Source organism: Coturnix japonica, chromosome 5, assembly GCF_001577835.2.
Source record: "Coturnix japonica isolate 7356 chromosome 5, Coturnix japonica 2.1, whole genome shotgun sequence".
NCBI lineage: Eukaryota > Metazoa > Chordata > Aves > Galliformes > Phasianidae > Coturnix > Coturnix japonica.
The window spans coordinates 20808985-20826355 of NC_029520.1; the positions used below are offsets into that span (position 1 = coordinate 20808985).

The 17371-nt window shown below is 43.8% G+C and overlaps 1 protein-coding gene across 3 annotated transcripts in view; it reads left to right on the forward strand.

The window, feature by feature from the left end:
- Positions 1-17371, forward strand: part of LRP4 (LDL receptor related protein 4) — a 74629-nt gene continuing 57258 nt past the window's right edge. For all 3 annotated transcript variants that reach the window (XM_015864521.2, XM_015864522.2, XM_015864526.2), the window contains exon 1: positions 1-340. In XM_015864521.2, coding sequence (XP_015720007.1) covers positions 256-340 — 85 coding nt within the window. In that variant the 5' untranslated portion in view covers positions 1-255. The remainder of the gene's footprint in view (positions 341-17371) is intronic.

The following is a 17371-nucleotide window of genomic DNA, read 5'->3' on the forward strand; positions in this document are numbered from 1 at the left end:
CGCACGGAAAGTTTGCGAAGCGCCTGGGCGCTAGGGGGGGAGCGGGGCGGGGGCCGCCCCGACGGGGCTCCTCCTCCGGGGCCGGGCCTGGGCCGGGCGGAGCGGGGAGCGAGCCCCCAACCCCGGAGCCGCCGCGGCTGCGGAGGGAGCGAGCGGGAGGCACCGAGCGGGCGGGCGGCGGCGGCACGCGGGACCGGGGCGCAGCTCGCAGGAGGAACCCGGGACGCGGTTGCGGGCGGTCCGGGCGCTGCCACCATGAGGCGGCGCGGCGGGGGCTGCCTCTCGCCGGCGCCTCCGCGGCTGTTGCTGCTGCTGCTGGGAGCGCTGCTCCGCGCCAGAGGTAAGCGGCTGCCGCGGCGCCTCCTGCCCGGCCGGGCGCGGGGAGCCTCGCCCACGCGGGAGCGTCCCGCACCACTCACCTGCCCGCGCCCCGCAGCCCCCGCCCGGCACCGCGCTTTGTCCCTGCCCCGTCCGGCCGCGGGACCGCTCGCCTAACCCTGCCCCGCGGGAAGCCGGCGGCGGCGCCCGGGCGGGGGTCCCCGGGTGCAGCGTCGCCCCGGCCGGGCGGAGCCGTAGGGTACCGCCGCCCGCTGCTCCCCGCGGAAGTTCGGCGGTGTCGGGCGCGGGCTTTGTTCCCGCGGGGCGAGCGGCGCGCCGGGCCGGGGCGGGCGCACAGGTTGCCTCGGAGTCTGCCGTGCCCGGCGTGTCGGGACAGCCGCCGCTCCGAAGCAGGAATGCGGCCGCGCACCCGCCACGCCGGGCCCCTTAAAGGCGCAGCCCGGATCCGCGGCGGCGCCCCGGGCTACCTGCCTCGGCCGGCACCGGGAGCGCTCCCGCTGCGCTCGGCACGGCGCGGCCGGGGCTGGAGCGCACCAAAAATAGAGGCGGCGAGGCCGGGGGGGGGGGGATCGGGCGCAGTCCTAGAGAGTGGGGCGGCAGTTCCGTGAAGTCCCGTCGGTGAAAACTTATCTTTATGGCTGCCCTACCAACTGGAAAGCAATTGCTTCCTCTTGCGAGCTAGCGTTTTATTTTACAAGTGCTCCCGGTGGAGAAAGCATCTGAACGCTTCTTAGAACTGTTTATATGGAGTTGGGAGGCTCTGGGGGGAGGGGAGCTCTGTACCTCAATTTCTTCCCCTCCTCTTCTCCAGCAGCTGCTGTATAATTTCACCCATCCTTTTCCTCCTGTGTTTCTGTGAAATTACAGAAAGAGTTTTCAGTAGCGCTGCTGACCTCCATCGTTCTACAAGTATTGCCTCTGGGGCACAATCACATGGTGTTTGGCTTTCAAGTAATATTATTTCTCTTCCAACAAGAGACCTAATTGCAGGCAGTTTTGATGAAGGTGCGTAACCAGATTGGAGAGGCTGAATGCAATCCTATGTATCAGAAGACCTGCTTTTTGGAAACAAGAGGTGCTCTTAGGTTCCTAAATGCCACACAGATACTTAACTGCAGTCTGGAGTGAGAAGGATCTAAAGTGCAGGTCTTAGCATGGATGCAGATCTGGATGTGTTTTACTTTGGCTGTTACCCAGGTGCTCCTAGTTAATGTGTCTGGGCTGTTAACAGCCATGTGGGGGATGTCTGTTTGTGAAGTGCAGGTTTGCTTATAGGTGGTTGTGCCTTGATGCCTTTGGGACACTTTTTATGGCACTTTGTCTCCCTTTCAAGTAGTTCTCCCATCACTGACCTTTCCCCTATCCTCTTGTCAAGTGAATGTGCATTTAAGGTTAGATGTACTGATTTCTTCCAGAAGCGAACATCTTTTTTCCATTCTGGGAGCAAATCTTTAGCAGCAAGGGCATGATTCCTGCACAGTGTTTGGTTTTTTTTTCCCTCTGAAGGTGGGAAAAAGTTAAGGAGGTGTCAAGATGGAGGTGGCAGAGAAGATGCTGAGCTTGTGGCAAGTTGCTGCTCCTAGTTCTCACCTGCTAGCATCTGCAGAGATTTATTTCCATTGTTCCAAAGAAGTGCCTGTGAGGTTGGTGTGCAGCTTAGCTGTCCTAAAGCATCCACAGCCACAGAATTCACAATGCCAAACAGGTAAATTAAAGGAAATCTACTTGGTCATTTTCTGCTGTATCTCAGTGCAGGTGCATGTACAGCATACAAATCTGCAAGATTGGACTTTGACTGTTAGTGGAAAAGTCTATGCCAGAACAAAAAGCAGGTCTGCAAGTTTTGTGAGCTCTCGGAAAAGTGCTGCACGGGTAAAAATGGACATAGAGGGTGAGAGTTAATGGCATACTTTGCTGGTGCATCATTATGAAGGAGAGCTAGAAGGTTTGATGCTCTGTGTGAGCAGAAGAGCAGAATGCCACAGAACCTGTCTAGGTGATGTGCTGAATGTTCTAGCTCTTGGAGCTCTGCCAGAAGAATAATACCAGAATAATTCACCCCCCAATCATCTTGACTACACATTCAAGTCACAGACTTGAATGTGATGCCTCTATAGAAGTATAGTTTGCATGGGAGTTAAGATCTCCTCTACCTGTGCTTGGCACCACTTCTGATTCTGCATTCTGATTCTTCTGTATTCCTTGTGTCAGTTTAGAGCAGGTAGTAACTCTGTTTTTTGGTTATTCTGAGAGTACTTGAGTTTGCTGTTGATCAGATTGGGTGATATTCCCACCTCACGATGATCATGAAATTTATCTTGACTATTGTCTAAGTGGTGCAGTGATAAGCACAGGGTAAGGTCCCCTACCTATAAAATGAAGAGTAGGATGCTTCAAGAGGATGAAAATTGTTGGTTTTTCTCTATGGATATGTCTGTGTTTTTCTTATTATTGCTACTTTTTGTTGATTTGAAACAATTCCACATAACTAACTTCTTGCAAGAGAGTCACTTCCTGTGTCCTGATATGTAGGTATATGCAGCAACCAAAGTAATAGGCTGTTATGTACATAAAACACTTGCATTTCCAGAGTGTTTTGTGAATCATGAAGAGGGCTGTTCTGTTCTTCTGGGCTGCAGAATTTCAGAAAACTTGGAGACATTCCTCTACAATAAGTTTGTTGAAGTTACAAAATAAAATGTGGTTGTGGATAAAGATTATCCAGTTGTTTGTAGTTCAAACCTGACAGCAGTACTTGATATGCATTAACTCGGAAAAGAAATAGAAGTGATTAGACTTCAGCTTCTAAAAGCCCTGTGATTCTGGTGAAATTAGTCTTAAAAAAGTAATTAAAAATTGTTCTATGAAAATGATGTGCCATCTGATAGTCCTCTTCAACTTCACTTTGCTCTAGTGAAATAGGCAAATACTGTTCTTGTTTTGTAAATGTGAGAAATGAAGTAGAAATTGCCTTGCCCAAGGCTGGCTCCATTTGCCCCAGAATGCGACTTACCATTGAACACAAGGGAATATATGCTTCATAACACTTGTGAAAGTTGATAAAGAGATGTTATCTTGAAAACCAGTCAAGGTTTTAAAAATGCATTAAATAAGTGCATGTCCTCCACCTTAATCAAATTCCTGTGCTAATTGGATATTTCTCATTTTTAATAGTTGTACTTCTTTTGTTGATGACCCAAAAAGTTCTTAAAACAGCAGAAGTTTTCTTGACTCTCCATCAGAAAAAGTGAATTACAAGTCAAGTGTTATCAAAAGATGCATACCTTAAAAGTGGGCAACTCATTTATTTAGCTCTCTGTTATTTCCAGTGTAGTTATCTGTGATGTTCTCTCAGCAGGTTTCACGTAACAAGGTGGAATATACACACACAGAGTTAAGCTGACCATTATCCTTTGGGGATGTTGGGCTCCCACCTGATTTAACAGCCAGAGATGGAGCTCCAGCATGCAGCAAGCCCACTCCATTGATTGGCATGCGGTATTTACTGGTTGTCTGTATTTCACGCAGATCACAGTAGATAACGTTAATTGTAATTGTCATCCATTAACCTAATGAGCTTGATGGTTCAGCTCTTGCTTTTGCGTCTGTAGTGCCCATGGCTCCTTGACATGGCTGTTACGTTAGGCAGTACTCTTTTATAGGATTTTGTTGTCTATGCTGTGTGAAGACATGGGCACTCTAATGCTTCTTGAATCTTTCCCTACCATCTTCCCTGTAGATTTCCATCTCCTTGTGCTAAAGATAAAAACAGTAACTATGGATTCAGGGACTTGTAAACCAAAGGCTTGTGGTTATTCTTTTTGTGTATCTGGTTGCTCTGAGACTGTTACCTTGGGAGTATTTGGCTGCTGTCCTCCTGTGGGTGAGTTTATGTTCAGGTTTTTCAGCTTTCCAGTTGCTTTTTTTTTGCCTCTGCCTATTAAGTGTTGAGGTATTCCATCTTGTGTACTTAGCCTGAGAGACTCTTGAGATGCAGTCAGTGTTGCTGTGTGGAGCAGAGTTCACTCAACTGCTTTGAACCCAGACAAAAGGACCCTCACTATGCAAAGGCAGGAAAATAAGTTGCACTAAGAGTTTACACGACTGGCAGTTGTGAACTTCTGCCTTGCTGAACTGAGGAAGCTGAAAACTGACCAAAACTCTTCATATCAAAGAAATGAAAGGATTGGGTAGAATAGGGCAGTCAGAAGCCTGATTCTGATGCTATGAGTTACATTTAAGGATTCCGCTAGAGGCATGTTAGCACAGCTTTGGGTTGTGGAAAGTAATAACAGAAGCTTCTGTTTTTCATGAGGCTCTTCTGAGGTCATTAGATTTTTCTGCATGTAACCACCAGTCAGCAGGTCCACCAGCATTTAAGATTAACGGATAATATTGTATGTGTATTAAATGTTCATATTGCAAACTGTAGTTTTACTGAAAAATGTATGGCCGAAGACAGTGTAGGCTCTTGTTTCTTGAGCTGTCATATGTCAATAGCAACTTCCTGAAGTCATGATGATATGCACGTAACACCAGCTACCTCCTCTGAACGAGTTAGGGTGGGAATGGAATTCACTTCCCTGGAGTGTAGTGATGAGTGCATTTAAAGATTTGTTGTCCAGCAAAGCATCTAGCAGAGCTTCCAACGTTTGCCTGAAAGCAGATCCCATGTGCTGTTGTGCCTGGGTCCGTGCTCCATAGTGTCCCAGTGAAGTTCTGTCTCCAGAGTGACACTGGCCAGCAGTGAGATGTGGATGTAGTGGTGACTTAGGGTGGAGGAGCCCCCTCCTGGCTACCGGCGTGGTGACTTCCTCCGTGTGCCCGGCAGGGCATAGTCTTCTGTGTCTCTTTGTTAGTGCCTGACAGCCCCTCCCGCCTGCTGGAGCTTTCTGTTTCTATTGCATAGCAGCAGTTCTTTAATCAGAAATCTTGTTAGTATTCAGGGATAATTGATCCGACTCTCTGGTAGGGGGTGGGGACCCAGCCTCGCGTCCTACTCCTTCTTGCCACCCCCAGTTTGACCCCTGTTGTCTCTTTGTTTTCTCCTGTTAAGTTTGTGCCAGTGATGTGTGTGTGTGCTGTTTTTCCAAGCAGCCTGAAGTTGGCCGTAACCAAGAGCAGCAGTTAAATAGAGCCCGATTTCCCCGCTTCCTGGCGGTTAGTTGTTCGGCTCCATTTTCTGGTCTTCTGTGTTTTTGATTTGCAGAGAAGGAACTTACTTGGTGCCCCTGGGCATCTCTTAAACCCATTAGAACAAACTCCATTATTTCCCTGTACTTAGAAATCCTCCTCCTTTAGTCCCAGCATCCATCAAAATAATGTATCCTCTGTAAGGCCCTCTGGAAAATGTTTAATGGGATCTTTTCAACCTCAAGGACGGTTCCAGTTTGGAAGGGGGAGGAGATGTGGCTAATGGAAGACCTGACTGTGACTCACAGTCCGCTTGAACTTGGCCTGTGTCGGCACTCCCTGCACCTCCATGCTGAGGGAGTGCTGAACGGAGCAGATCCAACGCTGGGATCAAAGCTGGAAACAAAAGGCTTTGGGAGAAAAATTTCCCGTCTGGCCAAGAGGCAGCCACACAAAGGTGGTGCATAATTTATCATTCGAGGTTTATTTCTTCTGTACTTCTTCTGGAGAGGGAAGAAAAAAGAAATGACTCTCCTGCTGTTCTGAAGGGGATAAGTGATGGCTTTGGGACTCGAGGCGGGAAGTGACTAGAGGTACCACGGAAAAGCCTTTTCAGTACAGTCTATACCCAGCTTCTCTCTTCGGAGACAATGTTAGGCATTCTTTCTTTCTTTTTTTTTTTTTTTTTTTTTCTTTAAGGGAACTATACTTGCCTTTGGAATTTTCAAAGAGTGAGTACTTCCAACTTCCCTAGTCATTCCCAAGTCCCAGTGCATGGAGTGGAGCTGTTCTTGGCAAAATCAAGTTGTTTGCATTTCTGAGGTATTTGTCTTACCTTAAGGATTGGTGTAAGTGCTGCTGCTCTGTGTTATGTGGAGGAAGAGGCTACATTTGCCTGAAGGGTTTGTACTTTAAATTAGACATCTGATAAGGATCAGGGATGTGATAATTCTAGTGGGATAGATAAGGTCCAATATTAAAATAGCATAGCTTTCTAATTAAATTTCCTTCAGCTTTGGTTTTATGGGAAAAGCTTCTGAAAGTTTTTCATTCCAATTGCTTATTAGAACTAGGATAGAGTATTTTTGGGAGTAGGAGTTGGCCAAGAAGACTAATGTAAGCCAGTACATGGGGAAATAAGGATGAGGAAGGAGATGTAAGACTAGGGTAAACCATGAGAAGAAGGGAAGGGGATATAGGAGTACAGATACCAACAGAGGCAAAGATAGGCATTTTGAAATGAGAGCCAAGGACTTGATCTGGCAGAGGAACAGAAGAGCCATGTCAGGAGATCCAAGTGGAATAATTATATTAAATCTGATGGCAGAAAAAGTTGTTAATTAGGTAGTATAAAACATGGAAGTTTTAAAAGTGAACAAGAGCGCTGAGCAGAAATTAATTGCCACAGTAGGGAAAGAATTATTTTAGTAATGCTTTAAAAGAGGATATGAAAACTTGTTAGGTACCCTTGACAGTAGAGTTCCTGTCCTAGTGGGATGATCTTATGAAGCATCAGGAGCTTAGTAACGAGGGCAAGAGGTAGAAAAGGAGACATGCTGGGATAGTGCTGAGATGGTAAGCCCATGAGATAAAGGTGGTGATGGAGCTGTCTGCAGAGCTGGAATGTGGGACAGATCAGGCTTGGGAACGTGTACAGCCAGAAGGGTTTTTGAGTGGGATGCCTGGGAGGATATTTGAAGAGCAGTCCTGTCTGGAAAAGTATTATGAAATGGGAGAGTGGAGTTGAGGAGCAGTCAGGAAGCTGGAGATGGTTGCCTGGCAAAAGGCATGAAGTGAGATTAGGAGATTAGGTTTGGAAAGAAGTCTGGGTATGGACAAGCAACAGGACTAGTGATAGAAAATGACACCTTTTCTGCAGGAGGAGGCTACCTCTCTTCCAGTAGGAATTGCTCTGTGAAGGAGTGACTCACTAGAGAGAACTGTTACAACATAGACATGTGATGTTCCCATCCTCCTACTCTGAAAGGATCAGAAGAAGCATTGTGTGACTATGCAGGAAGGTTAGAGGGAAATGTGTGCTCTGCTCCTTCAGCCTGTATCTCCAGCTCTGTCAGTTCGTTTGGTTCGGTGACAGCTGGTAGTGGCGGGGAGAGGTTCTTGCCTGAGGTGCAGCCATTCGCTGCAGTTGAACATGTCTCATGGGATCTAGGGTTAGAATAAACTAAAGACACACCTTCTCTTTTTTTTTCTTTTTTTTTTTCCCCTTTGTGCTCCCACCCAATTTTATTTCTAAATTTTCATAACTGCTGAATAGTCAAATCCTTTCTTTGTGATTCTGAGAGCAGGTGAGGAAGACGGGAACTTCTGAGATTGCTTGCTGCTTCTGTCCCAAGTTCCTGAGTGTAACATTAGGAAGTGTTTGGGTTTTTTTCCTACAACTCCAGATATTTCTTTTTCTTCTCACTATGAGTTTTGAGCCTGTTACTCTTGAAAAGCCTGAGGTGTTTCTTACAGCTTGAGGATATGCCCCTAATTTGTGCTGCCTTTTGAAAAGGGCCTTGATCAGCATAGTGCCTATTAGCATGAGGAAAAACATAATTGGTCTGACTGTGAGAGAAGACTGTAGGCTTTGTGGTATGGGAAAGGAAAACAGATGAGAGGTTACCATTCTGGATGTTTAACATGAAAGGATGCTGATAGACACAGAGGGATGCTAGTGTACTGACATTTTTGTCACAAATCCTCAAGTAGAAGTAGTCCATGTCTAACTCTTAGGATAATGTAGTTAGGTGGGAGATGGGGTATACTCTCTTCGTGATTGGTTGTCCTGCAAACAGATGTAGCTGTGCTACAGTCTGAATTGACAGTTGTATTCATGCAGTGTTACATTGTTGAAAATACTTCTACTCCTGGGCACTGATATGGAAACAAGTAAGGACTGGGGTGGTCTTGTTGGTGAGGTTATTACCTTTTACTGTCTTTACTAGGCTTTAAGGAAGACTGCCCGTGGGTCCCACTGCTGTCCTGCACTTGGTCAGTGATCAACAGCTGCAAGCCAGTGTTGACTCACAACCAGCTGATTCATGGCCATTTAAGATGTCTCTACTCAGAGGAGGGCAGTAACCTCATCAGCTGTCCCAATCTGAACAGTCATTGTCCATGAATCAACGCCCTCCACTGGCTTTCATTCACTGCGTTTAGTATAAGAAAGAATTCGGACCTGCAGTCGGCACTGCCTTAAACAACTGAAGGTTGTTCTGTTTGGGGTTTTTTTTTCCCACTTTTCCTCCCCCTTCCTACCAGGCCCAGAGTTCTTTTATCTGTGGAGCAGGTGGATGCTCTACCTGTGCCTCAGCTCCTCTGGAAGGGCAGTTGTGATGCTTCTGCATCTTTATCAGATCCGTTAATTTCTATGCTACAAGTATTCAAAGGCTTCTCCCCTGCCTAACAGGGGAAAAAAACAAAACCTTGTTGATACTTGCCTTCTACAATTTTCCACTGCAAATTTCTCTGCCTTGAAATGACTCACCTACTCACAGGAGAAACTCGTTGTTTCTCTGACATTTCTCTTGTCTGTGACCTGCCTTCTGTGAAGTGGGAGATGAGAAGCTGCAATCTTTTATTGCTCTTCATGCAGGTTCCAGGCTAGAACAAGAGTTAAGTTTTTCAGTCATCTTCTGTAGATTTTTTTCCCCAAGCTTCATTCTCACTTATTATGGTCTGTTCTTTACCCACAGCTCTTTAGAAAACTGAAACTAAAAAGAAATGGCCAAAAATAAGTAATTCCTATGACACTGTGTAGTAACATTTTGTTGGTTATTCTGCTGGAGAAGCAAAGCCTTGAATAATATTTAGCTTCTCTCCTTCCTCCGGCATCAGATGATGAGTTTTTTGAAAAGTGACCCGTGACCACTTCCTGTGCTGCAGGTATTTTTTGGTGAACTGGTAGGGAAGAGGAGTGGCAGGTACTTGCCTAATTTTAACACTTAAAAGAAAGATGCAGCTTAATTTAATCAGGCACACGGGGCCAAATCTAATGTGCTTGCAGTATGGAACTAATGGGAGATATGGAGTGAATTGAAACTATGTACTGTCAGTCAGTGGTAGGATAAGAGTAAACAGTACTCAGAGAGAAGCCTTCGAGCAAGGAAGGGAGTGAGGCAGAGATGACATCTTTGGTGTGTACATCTCGACTTTCTCGCTCAGGCAAAACAGCCTCTGAGCTCAGGCTTCCGATTAAGTGACTGGGACAGCTGCCAGAACACTTAAATTTGTTAGCTAACGTAGTGCAGTGCATCGGTCCTGCAGGTTAATCTCAGGAAGGTGTGATGCGTTATCTTGGTTGTTTTGGTCTTTTTCTTGAACAGTGTTGTAACACCGTGCTTTTCATCCTGTATTTCAAGGTTTTAAAACAAATGTGCCTGGGATGCTAAAGCTGCCTCTTAATGTGTTGTGAGGAAAGAGGGCCATCACAGTTTTGCCACAGAAGACCAGATATGTCCTGGGAGGCAGCTTTTCTGACCTTGCAGTCTGCATACCAAGGTCTTCAAGGTATATGCTATTGGGCACTGTTCCCCTTAGAGATAAGTAGAATGAGGAGAGGGTCACAGGAGGGAAAAGACTGTAACTGTGAGAATTTTTCTTTTGCAGGATAGGGCTGGGCTGAGCTGGGCACTGCACTGTCCAGCCTAAGGGGCTCCTGAGTGCAGAAGCTCTGTGGCAGTGTGGCGATGCTGGTTCCTTGGTGGTCCTAGCAAGCAAAGACTCACTTGAACTACTTAAATGATGAGATCTGTAAATACAAGTTTTGGATTTTCCTGCTATACTTTTTGGTAGCAAATTAAACTCAAATTCTACAAGAATGAACTCCAGAACTCTGTATGTTCTTACATTGTAACCAAATGGATGTTAACTTCTTGATTTTCAGATCTGAAAAGATGTGGAACATCTACATTTATGAAATCTATATAGTGGTGGCTATCAAGTAGAACTGGGAGGATTTCCATTGTTGGTATTTCCATTAAAACAAACAAACAAAAAAAAAACCCAGCTTGTTTTTACAGCTCTCTCAGCCAAACAGCAAAAGCCACCTAAAAGCCTCATAAAAGTACTAGAAACCATAGACTGAAACCAAATGAAAATGCTGTCCATTCCTATGAAAACTGCATCTGGGATCTGGCGCTTCTTTTGAGGCTAATGAAACAAATAACATAATCCAAATTCCTTCTGCTTGAGAAACTAACAAAAAATGTACAAACCTGGAAGCCAGCTAGGTTTGGTTATTGTACTGACAGATAATTATAAATGAAATGTGCAGAACTAAGTCAGGCTTTTACCAAATACTGAACTGGCACGTGCAGCTTGGAGTTGGATACAGGGATAGCTCTGTAAGTAAAACTGCAAATGTTTAATAACTGGAAAGAGAAGTGAAAGGAGTCGGTGAGAAGGAAATCTTCAAATCTTGTGCGTAAAATATGGAAGAGGATTGGAGAGAACAATAACGCACTTTACCAGAAATTAAACATTTTTTCCTTGGGATATTTTCATGTCTGTCACTGGACTCTGTGTGATGTAGCCTTTTTTATTGAAATCTTTGTGGGCACAAATGATTCGCATGTTGAATCCACTTCTGGGAGAAACTGAGATGTGCTGTCTCTTACATGTGGGTAACACTTGCAGAGCTTGTTTTGCCAATGAAAGTGTCTTTGAATTGACTGTGGTGGTGATACAAGTTCTGATGCAACACCAGAGTCTTTGTAAGTGCAGATTTTCATGAGAACTCCTCTAAAATTTCTAGTAATTTTGTTTCATTGTTACTGTTGTGAATTGGCTCCTTGCTTTCTGTGGTCCTTTGCTACATGATTGATGTTTGAAAAAGAAGTGTCTTCTGTCTGATCAAGAAATTTCATTTATCTTTGGAGGCCTGAACTACTGGCTTCTCTACTAGGAAATAAACCATGTTTCCAACTGTCCCTAATTATCATAGAATCATAGAATTACAAAGTTGGAAAGGACCTACAAGATAATCTAGTCCAACTGTCCTCCCATTACCCATTATCTTCCTGCAGATCCATGTCTAGAGGCACTACAAGAAATTGCTTATGAAGTACAAATTGCATTCTTGATGTCCTTAAACAGTAGGATGGACATTGACTTGCTGGAAGCATATGTAGTGGTTTGCTTCAGGTTACATTGGAAGTCACTTGCAGTTACATTTCTAAGGCTGAATTGCTGATTCGGAGTCAGGCTGAGTACAGTCTAAATTCGTAGGAAACATTGCCTTCAAAATACAGTTTGAGAGTAATGCAAAGCCCATATTTTAGGATATCAAAATGAGAAGATTTTTCTTTTTCCTGCTGCCTGTTGTTCTCAGTAAATCCAATTCTTCTCTTGGTGAAGGAGAAAAAATTGTGTTGGGGGTGCTAGGATGTTGTCATTGCTAAGGGTTGTTATCTGCCTGGAATATATGCAACTTGGCCTATAAGCTACATGCCTTCCTTGATGCTTGGGCTGTGGTTTCACGTTAAGCCTAACCTAGCATAACTGTGGGTTGCCCCACAAAAGCAGTCTTACTGTTCTTGTCCACTTGTTAAGTTTGCATGTGTGTGTCCGCTGGATCTGCTTATTGATTTGTCAACAGGTAAACTGCCAAAGAGTGAAACCAGTGATACCACAGACTGTATGTAACTGGAAAGCATGGACTTCATTGAAGAATGGAGGGAGGCAAGGCCAACCTATTATTTTTCATTTGGCAGTGGCATGCTGCTACTTCTCTTTGTCTTAAATGAAGTTTGGAAGGACTAGCCCTGGGAACAACAGGAGATGAGAATTCAGGTGAATTCATGATTCACTTTCTGTGGCTTATATAAAAACATAGGCCTCTTTATTACATACATAATGATTTAATGCTGTATTAGTGTCAAGATGTAGTGAAAGATCAACTTATCAGTGTCAGCACTGGTGCAGTGCATTAATTAACAGTGCCTTTTGTGGTGGAAACAGCTTGAAGCAAATACCTACTATATTATTTTGCTTGGACAAACACAGACATATGTTCTGAATTGTTGCCAGAGAAATTGTCCATATAAATATGAAAAACTTTATCCCCTTGCTAAGTCCTTTACCATTCTTTAATCTGGCCCCTTAAATGACCGATCTGTAGTGATGAATTGGGTTTTGACCCACAGTTGCAGAATCTGGATTCATTTTTTGGTATTCCCACCCCTCCACTGATGTGGTCATGTTGTAACCCAGCCTGGACATGCACGCACAAGGAGACGATACCACCTTCCTCCTGAGGTGATGTAGAAATGGCAGTGATGACTGTAAGGTCTGGTTGGTGAAAGAAATACACAGATAACTGTTTGGAAACAAAAGCTGCCTAAACAGCAATTTCTCTTCTCCCTGAATGAATATGTGGCAGGCTGAAGGGGGAGATCTGCGTGGGCTGGATCTCACACATGAGTTGTCAATTGGATCACGTAAAGATCCACTCTGATGGAAATCAGAGCTTTGCATTGTTATATGCAGTGTGTGTGCATACAGTAAGAGCGGTCCTTGCTCTGAAGAGTTCTTAATTTTTGAATGTAATAAATTGAGAGATGTATCAAATAACAAGGAAAAGGTCAATATAATAGCATATTGTTCAGTATTTTTACCAATTAGTCTGTTGATACTTCTTGCTTCTAGTGTTTGCCATCCTTGGAATATATTTTTATTGAAACTATGTTTCTCCTTTTTTACTCCTTTGACATGCTGCATACTACGTTATCAGAATTGAATGAACTCATTTGGTGTGTGTGGGGTCTGGTACAGGAAGAATGAAAATTATTTTCAGATGTAATTCCCTTCTAAAAGGATCTAGCTGCTGTTTTTTGTCCTAGGTAGCATGTGTTCCTGTTTTCTGCCAGTGCCTTCAATACATGATTGATATTAGTCTAATGAGGGGAATCGTATCTGAACTGGTTTCCAAAAATCTTTTCATCCTCTCTTACTCTTTTATTCTTTTTGCTGGCTTGACTTGTTAGAGTGGATTGCAAAGGGATATTTAACCATGTATCCACAAAGGTCAAGAAATATGAGAACAGAAGCATAACTTGGACTTGGTTAGGAATCCAAGTGTTACACCGTGGATTCCTGACTTGGAATAGTTTAACTGCAGACAATGCCAAATAATAATTATTAAATGTTCCTTTTGCTGCACTGTAGCAGGAGGCTAAATTGCTGGGTTGAATTCTGAAAATATGTAGTTGGCCTTGGTGGCTGTATTCCCAGTGGCTTAAATGTTGTTTTCAATAAGCTTAGACTGTCATTTGGACAGAATTTGACTTGAGAGCACCCTCTTTGCAGACAATAGCTTAACATCTCACTGTGATTGTTAGACCAGGTGTGCTACTGATTAGGACTTTTTTCTTTTTCTTTCCTCTAAGGTTCTAGTTGACAACTTGATTTCTGTAGGCAACAACAGTTCTTGCAAGAGTAAAAAAACCAAACCATGGTAACTGGTTACTGAAGAGCTTCTTTATTTGCAGACTGAAATCAGTGGCTTTTTCCCTAATAAGACAGTTAAGGTTTTTAAACATTTACAATACTCAAGTGTGGGATGATCTAATTCACCATATTTATTTCTTTTCATAAGAATTTTCAGCATAGCAACATGCATACCTTACTTCTAAATGCACAAACACTTTGTAAACAGATTCTAAGAGGAAAATAACCCTCGAGACTCTGCAGTAAACATGTCTGTAAAGTCATAAACAGGAAATGACCCCAGCTCCCCTGTCAGTTCAGCTCTGGTACTGTTATTCCATAAGCAGTGAAGAAGAGGGAGAAATCCAACTGGATGGGGTGAGGAGGAATGGGAAGACCCTTCCAGTTTTTCCCTGCTCATCCTGCACTGGACCCAGCTTTGCCTTATTTACTTTTTATCAGGCTCTATAAATAACTGTGCCAGCTCATGAAGGGGCACGGGCTGGAGGGCTGGCAGCTCTTTAAGCTGCCACTACTGATGAATATGAAATCACAGTCTTAAAGTTTATTTCTCATTTTACACAAATTTCAGTTTGTTTCAGGAGGACCTACAAGCTGTTTTGTTGCTTCAGTATAGTCATATCAAGGCTGCTTTCTGTCCTTGCTTATCGCGTAAAAACAGGGTTTGTTTTGGGAGGATATCTGGGAAAGAAATCAAGAAACTAGGTTATAGCATGAAGGACAGAAGATTATATCTTCCCCATGGAAAACAGTCATGCTCTGTTGAGGACTTGATACCTAAATCATCTAGTCTGTATTTCAGTTTGCCAAGTGTTGCTGCAGTTTTAAGGAGGGGCGTGGGAAGGACTGCCAGAGTGCTGTGTCCATTGGTAATCCCACAGTATTTGATAACATGCAAAAAAAAGAAAAAAAAAAAAAAGGAAGGACGGCGATCCTCTTACCACTCTTCTCAGAATCTAAAATTGACTACATACAACCCAGGATAAAGCACCAGAAAATCAGAAAGCTAACTGAGCTCAGCCTCTGTCCCAAGCTGAGGTTTATGCTATCATGACCTTCATGCCGTGCAGCTTAGTGGCATCCTGTGGCTGGGATATGGTAGATATGATCTTGGCTCATCAAGGCTTTTTTGGCTGAAGGTCCAAATGTGCTAGATGTTCTTACTTAGAGAAAGATATACAGGAATAAACATTGCGTTCTCACAGAGGCTTGGAATGTGAGTGCATGGTACCAGGAATCCTTAGCAACTTCAGTCAAGTTATCAGTCACACACTGCGGCCTTTTGGCCCCCACCACAGAAATACGCATTTTTGTGACTGAAAAAAATAAAATAAAATCACTTAACTGCATAAGCATTAAAATAGGTTACTACATAATTCTTCCAGTTAGAAAAGGCAGGAAAGTTGTTTGTCCAACTGGAAAAAAGAAAAACAGGAACTTCTCAAGGTAGTTTGTAATTACTGGAAATAAAGATTGGCTACAAATGGAAGTAACTAGGACAGTTGCCCTGTGTTCTGCAGCATCTCTGCTGCCATCCAGTCATTTAAGGTAGCATTTATAATGCTGAGAGGCTTGGGTCATTCTTTGATCAGAGAAAGTATGCTATACTTGGCTGGATAACGTCACTTCTTGCAGTGACCACAAATTGCCTCAAAAGCTTGATTCAACTTGACTTGTCTCCCAAAAATACAGTGGAATGAGAGAAGGAAAATGACTCTCAAGTCATTACAGTAAATGCATCTGTAAGAACAGAAAATGACACAGTTTCTTGTTGTGGTTTTTGGCGCTGGGATGATGATTCTAGTGTAAGGCTGTATGCTTGCATGTAAGGTGAACTTTGTAGGCAGAAGAGGTTAGAAGTCTTTTTTGTCTTCTTTAAGTGCCATCTTTTTTTATATGCCAAAAGTTCTTTTTCCAGGGCTGAACAGCATATCTACTGAAATGAACTGTGAGCTTTGTGAGGAATTTCTTTTTCTTTCTTTCTTTTTTTTTTTTTTCTTTTATTTAGATGTTCTCCTCAGGTCTTGGAGCTTAGTCCAGGAAATAGTATGAAAAGAAATCCTTTATTATATTGATAGTACTGGCTCTTCTCATGAGAAAAATCTGCAGGCATCTTCAGCCTGATTTTGTATAGTAGCAATATAGAGCTATTTCAATGTGAGTGCATATCTTCTCACTCAAAAAACTGGTCCCAGAGAATAAGATTCATGAAAATAGGCAACACAATAAGGGGGAGGCACCATGTAAGTGACTGGGCTGTAGGTGAAGATTCGTTGTGAATTTGCATTTTGTTAGACATCAAAGCATCCACTCCCTGCATTTGGCAAGAGACGTACCAAAATTGACTATTAAAGATGGATCCATCTGAAACTGGCTGTGTTAGTTTTGCTTCTCATGCAGCTATTCAGATTATTCAGGTGTGCATGTTGGAATCTTGCTGGAAATATGCCTGTGTTGAAGTTTCCAAGCAGTGGCTGTGGTCCAAGGAGTTAGTTCACCAAGCTGGGGAGGTCATTCAGTCCTTGATCATTAGGAGGCAGAAGCGTTCAGTGGGCTGTAATTGGGTTGCATGCCAAGACTGCTGAAAAAAAAGCTTTGGCTGGTTTAGGATGTGGCTGCTTGGTACAGGCTGCTGGATGGTTCTGAAATAGGAATTCAAGTGTGGTGGTGGTGGTTGTTTTTTGTTTGTTTATACCTGCGGAATTGTTGGACTGGATTTTATCTGTTAGGATTCTGATATTCTCCTACTTAAAGATCCGTGGAGGCTGTGTTCTTTTGTATGGGAGCAAATTTAATTAGGGTGTCTAAACTAATGACCATTCCCAGTGGTCTGCCCTGTGCCTCTGAATGGCTGAAGGCGAGGTAAAATATTGCTGAATGTCACAGTTTACAGCCTGGCAATTTCCATTTATTTTAACGTGCTGAATTATAAACTGATGCTTTAGGTTCTGGGTACAACTATCCTGGGGTAATATCTTGCCAGATAAGATCCTCCGGATTGCTGGATCCTGTCTGATTGGATTGGAAAGGAGGCTGCAGGCGTGACACTCTTCTCCCTCTAGAAACTTGAATCTCTTGGTCCTCAAGTCGTGTTACAAGGCCTCTCTGCCTGGACAGAGCAGAAACAGGTTGAGAGGTTTTGCTAAGGGCTGAGAAAGGAAGGGAAGGAGTCCTGAGGCACTGGGGAGGTTTGGGAGCACATAGAAAGTGCAAGGGAGTTGTTTTACAATGCAAGTTGAACTAGTTCTGATAGTGCTTCCTAATTAGTCACATCAGGAAAGGCCAGGGTCTTTACTTCTTTTACCAATCCTATTTTTCTCCTGTTGGTTGTTCCCCCCCTGCCCCCTCCCTTAGCCTTTCTTTCAGTTCACCCATCTGCATCTGTTCTTGCCCAGGCAGCTGCTGCTCTATTTGTATGTTCCCTGGGGGAGCTCTGGTGCTCCTATAA